Source organism: Sinocyclocheilus anshuiensis, unplaced genomic scaffold (assembly GCF_001515605.1).
Source record: "Sinocyclocheilus anshuiensis isolate Anshui unplaced genomic scaffold, SAMN03320099.WGS_v1.1 scaffold850, whole genome shotgun sequence".
Classification (NCBI taxonomy): Eukaryota; Metazoa; Chordata; class Actinopteri; order Cypriniformes; family Cyprinidae; genus Sinocyclocheilus; species Sinocyclocheilus anshuiensis.
Window position 1 is genome coordinate 1,132,763 of NW_015537937.1, and position 11,024 is coordinate 1,143,786.

Consider the following 11,024-nt stretch of genomic DNA (forward strand, 5'->3'; position numbering starts at 1 on the left):
TAATTTATGGGCTAATTTTCATTTTTGGATGAACTAACCCTTTAAGGGTGTTTTTTGTGTGTGAAAACAAGAAAAAATTGATTAAAAAAGTGATTTTTTAAAGTCCATCTGTGAGACTGTATTTCTCTCCTACTTTCTTTTAACACTCCTTCCTTCTCGTTCAATAGACTGTTTTCTATTTCTGCTTCTTCATGGTGCTCTCTTGTCGCCTTCTTTTGTTTTCCTCTTTAATCAGGTCACCCCTCTATTCTCTCTCTGTCTTTCTCTCTCCATCACCTCGCCTTTTGTTATCACAGAGCCACCTGTTTGTTTTTAGGGTGATATTAATGTTTTAGGAAGGTGTCTCACACGTTGTTTTTGTGATTGACATTGAGGGACTGAGAGCTCTGTAGAAATCTCTAAGGAAGGGTCCAGCGAAAATCAATTTCCTGTTCAGACCAAAATGATGAGTAATTGCAATCACAGACCACGTTTTAAAAGCGATTGAGTAAAAGAGAGGTCATGAAATGTCCGTTTGTTAAAATCAATGTAAATTGCCATTTACAACCAGTTTTATCGGTAATTTGACACTTTTTGTGGGAAAAGGATATTCTACTAAATAAATAAATAAATGTGAAAATACTCAAATGATTACAATTGTATGACGAGACTTTGTTTTATCTTCAGGTATCGACTGGATCGTGAAAAGAGAGCGTTATTAAACATAATGTAGCCAGACCGAATGAATGTTTGCTAAAACAATGCCTAAATAAAATTATGTGAATCAGATCTGAAAGTTATGGCAGATGGAAATATATTCAACAACTAAGTAATCTTTGGTGCTTTTCTGTCATTTTTGGAGCTAGGCATCTTCAGTCCCCTTTTCACTTATATTATATGGGAAAAGAGCAGCCAGGACATTATGCAAAACATCTGTTTTTGCGTTCCACAAAAGAAAGAAAGTCATACAGGTTTAGAGCAACATAAGGATGAGTAAATAATGGCAGAATCACCATTTTCCTTTTAAAATAGGTGCAGCTCACCTCTCTTTTCTCCAAAGTACAGGGTCTGCTGAGCCGTGTTGGACCACTGGAGAGAGGAGTTATCATTTTCCTTCACACTGCAGGTCAGGGTCACCACCCCACCCACTGCCACCGTCTCATCTTGGGTCACTGGCTGGAAGGGGTCATCATCTGAGCAACAGGACAGAGATAAATGAGAAGATATTAGAGTCAAAAAGACAAAAAATGACATCATGGAATGAGCTATAGTTAGAGACAGGAGGAGACAGGGAGAAAATGAGAGTGAGACTTAGGTGAAAATTAGATGCTTCGTCCCCATCATCATGATCTTTGAGTGCAGTGCTGTGTATTTCTTGCAAAAAATAAAAATAAAAAATGGCATCATTAACGTTGCCTGCACCTCATGCTGTGAGAATCGCCAGAGAAGGAAACTGAAGACCAGTAAATGCAAAAAAAAGAGAGAGGAAGGAAACTGAACAGGTATGATAATTAAAACGTTGACTGGTGTCTCCAAGATTCTAAAGAAATTTAACATATCAGAATAGAAAATATGTAATTAGTCATGCTTGCTCATATCTCACATGTGCTTATGGAATAAGAGATTAAAAAAAACCTAAGTATTACATTTCAACATGTAATTTATCCTGCACCATTTTGATACATGCATGAATAATACATTAAATCATGTGGCCTGTGCTATTACTTTTTTTTTTTGCTATCACACAAATCAGTGATCTGAAGTGTGGTTCTCACCTGGTGAAAAAGACACTTAAGGAGCGACCAATCCAGGTCAAATTGTAATATCAGATTAGCACAGAAACTTGGGGGTGGGTCCTCTCAAAGGAGCCAGAAAAGCCTAGCAGCTGCATAGCAACACCCTGGCAATCACCAGAGTAAAAGAGAGTTTATGAAATGTCCGTTTGTCAAAGTCAGTGTAAACTGCCATTTACAACTACAACTAGTACATCTGTGTAACTTTTCAAATTTTGGATGGATAAAAGGCCTACAACAAGTAGGTCAACTACACTTAAATCAAAACACGACTAGTGTCTGTGAATATTAAGCCGCAAAAATACCATTTACATATGAATCCTGCATGTTCTGCGCATCTCTGTGTGTGAATGAACGGCACAGACGTGCGGGAGTGAAGCGTGAGCTTCAATATATATATATGTTCAATATATGAGCACATGAACATAATCTCTAGAACTGCTTAGAGAGTCACTTTATGAGCATTTGACCATTTCTTTTGAGAAAAACATCATATCATATACTAACAGAACCCTAAAGGTTTTTACAGCAACCCGTCAAAATAAAAGTTCGGTTTAACTTAAAGAAACCATGACAGAAATTTTACTCAATGTAATGATAGTACTACTACTATTAATAAAATTATTATTAAAACATTGTTTTTAAAGGAATATTTACCAGAAAAATTTACCAGAATTTATTTAGCAGAAAAAATGTAAATACACAAAACAGTATTTCTGAGAAAAAAAGAAAGAAAATAATAAATTATTTGTTTATAAAATCAGTTAATTAGAAATGTTTTTGATTATTAATATGAAATGAAAATTTAAATGGAAATGTGTGTATAAAGGCCAGATGTAATGCCAATGTGAGTCTAGCTGTATGATAATTCCGCCCTGGGCGGCCCATGCTCCACTTTACCCAATAATTACCACTTGGGTTATAATCGATGACCTTTTTAATGCTGACCAGTGCTGAATGAACTCTAGGCAAAGCGCTGTCTGAATGTTATACGCTAATGCCAGCTTGAAAGGAGCGCTAATGTTTAGTGAATGCTGGGCAAATGCTGGCTTGGCAATGGCCAAGCTCTGGACTCAAAGAGATTAAACACAGGACAAAACTTGGCTGAATGTTGGGCGTATGCTGGCTGAATGACGGGGCAAATATTGCTAATTGCAAGGCTAACATTGGCTGAGTGCTGAGTTAAACTTGGCCCGACGTTGAAATCGCACTAGCCTAATGATACTCGCTTTTTGTCAATCTCAATCTTGGATTGATTCAGGCTAAATGCTGTCTTAATTCTAGCCTGATCTTTTGCTAGCACTGGGGATTAACCTACTGAATTGCAGGCCAAATGCCGGCTTTCCACGGGCAAATATGTGGGACATACGCAGGTGCGCTGGGCGGGCATGAAGCCGGGTCGAACTCAGCCTGATTAGCCTAAAAGGCTTTAACGAGACGCTGCTTTTAAAAATAGAGCTTGAGCAGAAGGCATGAGAAAAGGCTAAGGCTCAGCATCTACATCACAGAACATCTGGCAATGTGTGTGTGCGAATGTCCAAACCAACACAGTGGTAGAATTAGTGTTAGCTTTCTAAACCCAATGAACCTATGCCAACAGATAATAAGCTAAAATTAGCCTTTAGCTTTAGCACACACGGTGCGGGCTACTTATCGGCAACCAATTAGAGCGGTGTTAGCAGTTAATAAGCGATTAGTGGGTCACACACACACGCTCTCTGTGCAGTGGACAACTGCTGCAGGGGGCACTTACTGAGACTCTCAAAATGGCATCTGATCCATTTAACTGGTTATGTCAGGACACTGACTCAACTCTAATCACTGAGTGGATGGAGTGAAGTGGAGATGGGCAGAGAGAGAATATGGGTGAATTCAATTTCAAAGAGAACACCACTATGTCCTACTCACTCCAAAGGGCAGAGCACTTAAAGTGAGTAGTCTGAAGTGTGCAGGCGTTACCGTCTCATTTGTGCGTGATTGGAACACAGTACACAAATATATGTCACTGCCACTTTATTTTGAATCACAATGGTATCTTGATAACGTACAGTATGCAGCAAAATTAATGGCATAGTTTGACTAAAAATTAAAATTCTGCCTTCATTTACTAACCTTCATATTGTTCCAAATGTGCCAGGAACAAAAAAGAAGATATTTAATAAATATTATAAAAATTAATAGATTTAATAAATGTAAATAAATTTAATAGATATTTGATTTAATAAATATATAAAAAGACTCAGCCGTACCTTTTGCATTAGGAACCACATTTTACATTGAATCAACAGGTGTTTATAAACAAAAGTTGAGAAAAATGTTTTTAAAATGTTTTCAACAACAAAATGATTGTTTCAAGTCACCATGAAATCAAAACTGACAATTCTTTTTTTTATAGAATATGAATAATATTGATGACTTCTGATGACTTACACTGACGCAAAGGCGGGCCAACAATCCAGCAACCTGTCACTCATATGAGCTCACAGCAATTAGTAAACGACTATGATCCAATCAATCCCCGAAGGACAAAATCTAGCCCGCCCAACATTTTTTCTTGTTCAAGGAGCTGTTTCACTCAGTTATATCACAGAACAGAAGAAAAGACAAAGCCAATTTCTGTTTCATGGTTTTGGAAACAGCTAATAATTCAAACCTAGCAGTGCAAATCTTTTGGGTTGATTTGATTCTTGATTCACAGGTTTTTTTATTCAATTCAAAAGCCATTTTTAACATTTTTGAAGATCTGCAAATTCAAAATGATTCATCTTAAATTAAATTTGATTTGATTTAATCATTCATTTCTCTTTTTAAAAAGCTCAAACTGTGTTTATCCTCAATGCTAGTGAACCCTGTATTTAATGTAGCCTGGATTTTACATTTAGCTTGTTTCATCTTCCACAAAGCGACAGATGAATTTGTCCCAAAATACCGCAGAGTTTGACTGGACAAACTGCTTTTGATATAAACAACAAAAGACATGGAAAGTGCTTTCTCGTTCCTCTGAGCAGCTGATAAGCCTGTTTATTTAGCTTTGTACGATCATATGGTTAGTTAGAATTTATTATTCCCATTTAGCATTGTTCATCCTGCCGTCTACAGCCCTGCAACCCATTTTTGGGTCACGACCCAGCAGATGAGAAGCGCTGCCTTAGAGTATTTATTTACACACACACACACACATACACGGTTGAGTTAAAAACACCCAGACAGTGTCATTCTCTATCACATCTCGCTCTCTCTTTCTCTAGGTGTCTCTCGCTCACACACACAAATGTGTGAGGGTGTAGAAAGCACACAGCCTATATTTAAAGCAACATCGTTTACACCCTCCTCACATAGACGAGAGAGAGAGCAGAGAGGACGGCTGCTGAAAAGACACAAAAGCGAAAGATTACAGATAAACAGATGATTACGGCGAAAGACTGACGAAGAAAGCCAAAAGGAGAGACAGAGAGAAATAAACGAGAGGAAGGGAGGGAGAAGATGAGTGTTTGTATGTGAGAGATAACACAGGTTGAAGTGTAATAAATACTGTCCAAAAACAGACAGTGAAAAATAACCCCTTCATCTCTCCATTTCCCTTTTCCTCCTTTCTCATCTCTCTCCATCTGTGCTTCACTTCTTTCTTTTTCCTCCTCCTTCCATCTGTCTCTCTCTGTCTCTCCATATTTTCCCTCTGGTATTCTCTCACCTCTACGCCCTCTCCTCCGTCTCTCTGCCTCTGTTACGGTCTCTCTGTTTCCTCCGCTGCATATGTAGATGTCTATTTTGTAGCCTGATTAACGTTTGATTGGCACTAAACATCCTGTTGGTTCCACTTCGATGTCCAGCTGTTTGTGTGTGTGTGTAGCAGCTGGACTAAATTAAGTCCTTGTTGCTTTATTGATTGGTCAGGCTGCACACATTTATATATTTGATGAAGATTTGGTTTGATCTTCTAACTGCTGGAGCATATTTGCTTAATCGTAGTCTGGCAGTGTGTGTGGGGGACCAAATATTGGTTTATGGAGCTCAATGGAGATGGGCTTCAACAAAATTAGAATTAGAATTCTGATAAAAATTACATTAACTTATCCATTGGCAAGATTTTAGGTTATACTGTACTTTATATGAATATATAAGGAAAAGTGTATATTGTAAATGCATTTTACTCTGCAAAATCATTTTAATTAACCAGCATTTTTATTAAAAATGTAAGATATATTCTATGAATACATTAGGTTAACTATCTTAGAAATTTTTTTTCAATTAAATGTCTTGTTTTACAGAGGTTTAGATTTTTTAATTGAAAACAAAACAAAACAAAACAAAAAGCTGTTTTTTTTGCAGCAAATTACTCTTGCTTTTATCTTGTGCAAAAAATATTATTAAAGATGAAGGTTAAATATACAGTGTGTGTGTGTGTGTGTATATATATATATATATATATGTATATATATATATAGCTTTAGATGAACAGAAGAAGAAAAGTTTGAGGTCAGTAAAACCTTTTTCAAAGAAATTTATATTTCATTCAATATTTTCATTCAAGGAAGGACACAGTAAATTAATCAAAAGTCTTAAGTATGAAGACATTTATGTTACAACAGGTTTCTATTTCAATTAAATGCTGTTCTTTTGAACTTTTACTCATCAAAAAATGTATCATGGTTTCCACAAAAATATTAAGCAGCACAAGCATTGATAATAATCAGAAATGTTTCTGGAGCACCAAATCAGCATAATAGAATGATTTCTGAAGGATCGTGTGACACTGAAGACTGGAGTAATGATGCTGAAAATTCAGCTTTGCCATTACAGGAATAATTTACATTTAAAAATAGATTCAATTAGAAAACAGTAATAATATTTCACCCTATTACTGTTTTTAAAGGGGTCATATGATGCGATTTCAATTTTTCCTTTCTCTTTGGAGTGTTACAAGCTCTTGGTGCATAAACAAGATCTGTAAAGTTGCAAAGACTAAAGTCTCAAATCCAAAGAGATATTCTTTATAAAAGTTAAGAGTTAACCACGCCTACCTAAAACGGCTCGTTCTAACATGCCCCCACATATCTACGTCACTATGTGGGAAGATTTGCATAACGCCGCCCAAATGTTCACGCAAAGTTTAGCAGCATCATATGACCCCTTTAACTGGATTTTTGATTAAATAAATGCAGCCTTGGTGAGCATATGAAACCTTTTTTAAAAAACTTTTTAAAAATCTTATTGAATATCTTTTGAATAGTAGTTCACACACTCAAGTCAACACTTGTGTTAAGCTGTATGCAGTACATTGGGAGGGTTTGTCGACATGACCCTCTCCAACCCCCCACTCAATGCCAGCTGTTGCCCTATTACTGCCCCAACCCAACCACTCACACACACGCACTGCTGCCCCATAACTGCCCCCCTGGGTGTGAACGCCCTTATCCTTGTCATTCACCCTCCTTTTTCATCCTTTCCTCCTCTTTTTTCTTTTCAGTTTTGCTGACCACATTTCACATTAATAGATTTAATATTAATGATACTGTTACAACATTATTGTTACAACATCATTATTAAATTGAGCACACAAACACTTTTTTGCTTGCTTGAGTTGCAGAATCAAGCTAAAATCAAAAGTTCCCATTAAGATGCTATAGAAAATCTCCTAGAAAATATAATCCAATGTAAATATTTTCATTAATACTGGCTGTTATAACATACAAATCATCCATCCCTCTACAGCAGATGAAGAATTCATTAAATGACTGCAAACCGAAAATCATTTCTTGAAGGATTCATTCTTTCAATCTTTTTTCTTCCTCTTTTCCCGCTCTTTTGTCACAGTTGTTGTTGGTAATGCCGCCCTCCTCTCTCTGCCTGTCAAACATTGTTAGTTCACTATCTCACCCCCCAGACAGAGAGACTGAGCAGGGGGCAAGAAGGGACAGAATGACCCAGAGAAAGAGAGAGAGGTGGAGAGAGAGAATGGCTAGGTCTCAAAACCTAATAAGCTGCCTATCTAGACAGCATCAAATATGCTTGATAGGTAGCTCACTAGGTTCACTTTGAACAATCAAATGTGCATGAGATGCCCAAGCTCACTTTGTTTCAAACAGGATTATGACGGCCAAAAATATTTTCGAGGTAAGCCGTTCGTTTGCTGTTCTGTTTAATCTATTGAACTTGCCTATGATGGCCAAGAATGCTGTGTATAGGAAGGACGCTCATGCAATCAAACATGCATTTGATGCCCCAAAACACTGCCTAGACAGACAGCTTAATAGGTTTGTTTTGAGCATTCGATAATGCATTCAATGCTCAAAAATGTTGTCTAGATAAAGAACTCCATTCCATTAAAATGTTTGCATGTCCAGATTTTAAGGCCCAACAATGCTGTCTAAATTCAAACAAACAGTATAACACCCAAAAGTGGGCTCACTATTCTCATTACTGTAGGTTCAATTGAAACATTCAAACCTATGCTGCCCAAAAGTGCTGTCTACATTTAAACATTATGATGTCCGAAAATGATGTCCCACAATAATTTCCATTTAAATGTTTAAATGTCCAAAATTTATAAGGCCCAAAAATGCTGTCTAGGTAGGCAGCTCAATTAAATTAAAATGCTGCCTAAATAAAAAGTAGCTTAGTTGTTGTTGTTTTTTTTTTGGTTTGTTTGTTTGTTTCATTATACATACAATGCCCACAAATGGGGTAGACAGCTCACTAATTTCAATTCAAATTAGTCTAGAATTTATAATTACCAAAACGCTGTCTGCAGTGCATTTAAACATAACAAAGGTGTTGTCTAGGTAGGCAGCTCACTAAATTAACATCAAACATTCAGACACGCCCAATGACGATGCTCAAAATTGCAGTCTACGCCTATGATTTCCAAAAACGCTGTCAAGAGCAGCTTTTGAGACGCAGCCAATGAAAAAGAGCACTTAGTGCTTTGGCAGGTATTGAGTGAATTGCAGCCAATAAAGCACTTTGAGAAATAAGAGGTCAGTTACAAGGAGGAGGAGATATGAGATCTCTTTATCAAGCAAACAGACACACAGTGACCTCAGCCACCACAATGCCACCATAAACATACTCGCACCACTAACAAACACAGCAGTATAGACTCAACTTCCAGCACTTTCTTGCTCACTATCGCTCCATCTCTCTCTCGCTCATACGCACACCGACAGACGCCAGGAGCCTAGAAGAGACTTGTGATGGATAGAAGCAAAGAGAGGAGAGAACAGGGTCCTGAGGGAGAAAGAGAGATATAGAGACAGATAGAGGGAGTGACAGTGAGAGGTAAAAGAAAAAGGGGGGGAGGGGTGAAGAAGATAAACCATAAATGAAATCATTTTAGAACAAAGGAAGAAGGTTGCTATGCAACCAGACAGGGGAGGTTACCAGGGGCAACCGCTATGACCTGAAGCTTGACCCTCAAGACAAAGCAACCTGAACCCACATTCACGCAACACAACCTGCTATCCGTTTATTTGATTTGTTTTCTTTCATTTTAAGGAAAAGACAGAACAGAGAAAAGATAAAGCAACACATCAAAATTAAGAAAGCATCAGTGGGAGTTTGCAATGTATGGAGGCCAATTTTTTATATGCTGTGAGTGTGAATGTTGTGTTTACTTAGCTATACATCAGGGACAAAATTACCCACAGAAGTTATAGCTATATTTGACAGAACCTCCCGCTGGGGATGTCCTCAACGGTAAGAATGAATAATAAATAATGTTGGTTTTAGTCTAAATTGCAAAATCGCTTCTTTAAGGGGAGGCGGGCTTCAAAATTAACACTAGAGATGCACCGATCGATCGGCCAGGGATCGGAATCGATTTTCGTCATGCTCCCGGAACTGCTTCTGTGTACAACTGCTGGCGCAAGCTAGATTCAAGTGATTATTACGTTTTGAATATGGATATTTTTCTTACAAAAATGCATCAATTCGCTACAGGAGGCCTTTGTTCACCCCCCGGAGCCGTGTGAGACACTTTTTTTTATGGAAGGGTGCTTTTTATTTCACGTCTTTTGGACAGAAGCAATGCAACACCTGCTGAGTGCAACGATAGAGCTTGAAAGATCAAAGACAATTTTTAATATAACTCCGACTGGATTCGTCTGAAAGAAGAAAGTCATATACACCTAGGATGCATCGGGGGTGAGTAAAACGCAGCCTAATTTTCATTTTTGGGTGAACTAACTGTTTCTATGCCAAAGTGACTCAACAAAACATAATGCTAGACTAGACGCCAGACTTGAATAATCTGATATTTTGGTTTGTGCCCATTAAGTTACAAAAACACAATCTTAATAAAATTAGATGAAGTCCCTTTTATTTTTAAAGCATTTAAGTCACTAGCTTATTAAAAAACAGACATTACTGCATTATGTAATATATAAAACCTTTTGTAATTGAATTTCCAGCAAAACAACTAGATTGTGATATATACCATTACTGTGATGTAGTATTAGTCATACTGTGATATGAGATTGCATGCCACCCACACCAATCAGCATTAAATAAAACAACATAAGTCAATAGTATGTCTTCATTTAGCTTGGTAATTGTGTTTGTGTGCATGTGTGTGTGTTTGTGTGTGTGTGTGTGTGTTCCAAAGTTTGCTGGTGATAGAAAAGTTGTAAGATGAGAAGAAACATCAACATACTCTCTCTCTTTTCAGTTAGAATCAGAGTTATTTTGTTCTCAGAGAACTGAAGTATGATGTGAATTATTTCGGACGGCAGCACAAAGACTCCCTCTGCTCTCAAACGAACACACACACACACACACACACACACACACACAATAGACCAAAGCAGCGTTCACTGTAAGCAGCCCCTCTCTCATAATTCCCACACACACACATGACTGCACGTACGTGTTGAAGTGGACAAAGACTCAAATGTAGGGTTCACACCAACACACACACACTCTCATGCCACATAACAGCACACTTGCACAAACACAATCTGCATTATTGGACAGTAGGGTTCCTCGTATTCATTCATAAATGATAGTAGGGCTGCACGATAAATCGCATGCGATATTTAACGCGCAACTTGTCAGTAAAGCCGGTTCTGTGATTAATAGTAAATCTCCCATCACGTGCTTTCAGATGGATACACAGAGCTGTAGATCACTGACAAGCTACGCACTATCGCGTTCATAATCGCAGATGAGTCGCATTCGATTATGAAGGCGATATTGCGTAGCTTGTCAGTGTAAGTGTTTTTATTAATGCCATTAATGTTTTTGTTAATACAGCGT

General features: G+C 37.6%; 1 protein-coding gene across 6 annotated transcripts in view; it reads right to left on the minus strand.

The window, feature by feature from the left end:
* The window catches only part of LOC107659832 (cell adhesion molecule 3-like), a 61,539-nt gene that overhangs the window by 22,909 nt on the left and 27,606 nt on the right, over positions 1-11,024 (minus strand). For all 6 annotated transcript variants that reach the window (XM_016448934.1, XM_016448916.1, XM_016448926.1 and 3 more), the window contains exon 3: positions 1,023-1,172. In XM_016448934.1, coding sequence (XP_016304420.1) covers positions 1,023-1,172 — 150 coding nt within the window. The remainder of the gene's footprint in view (positions 1-1,022; positions 1,173-11,024) is intronic.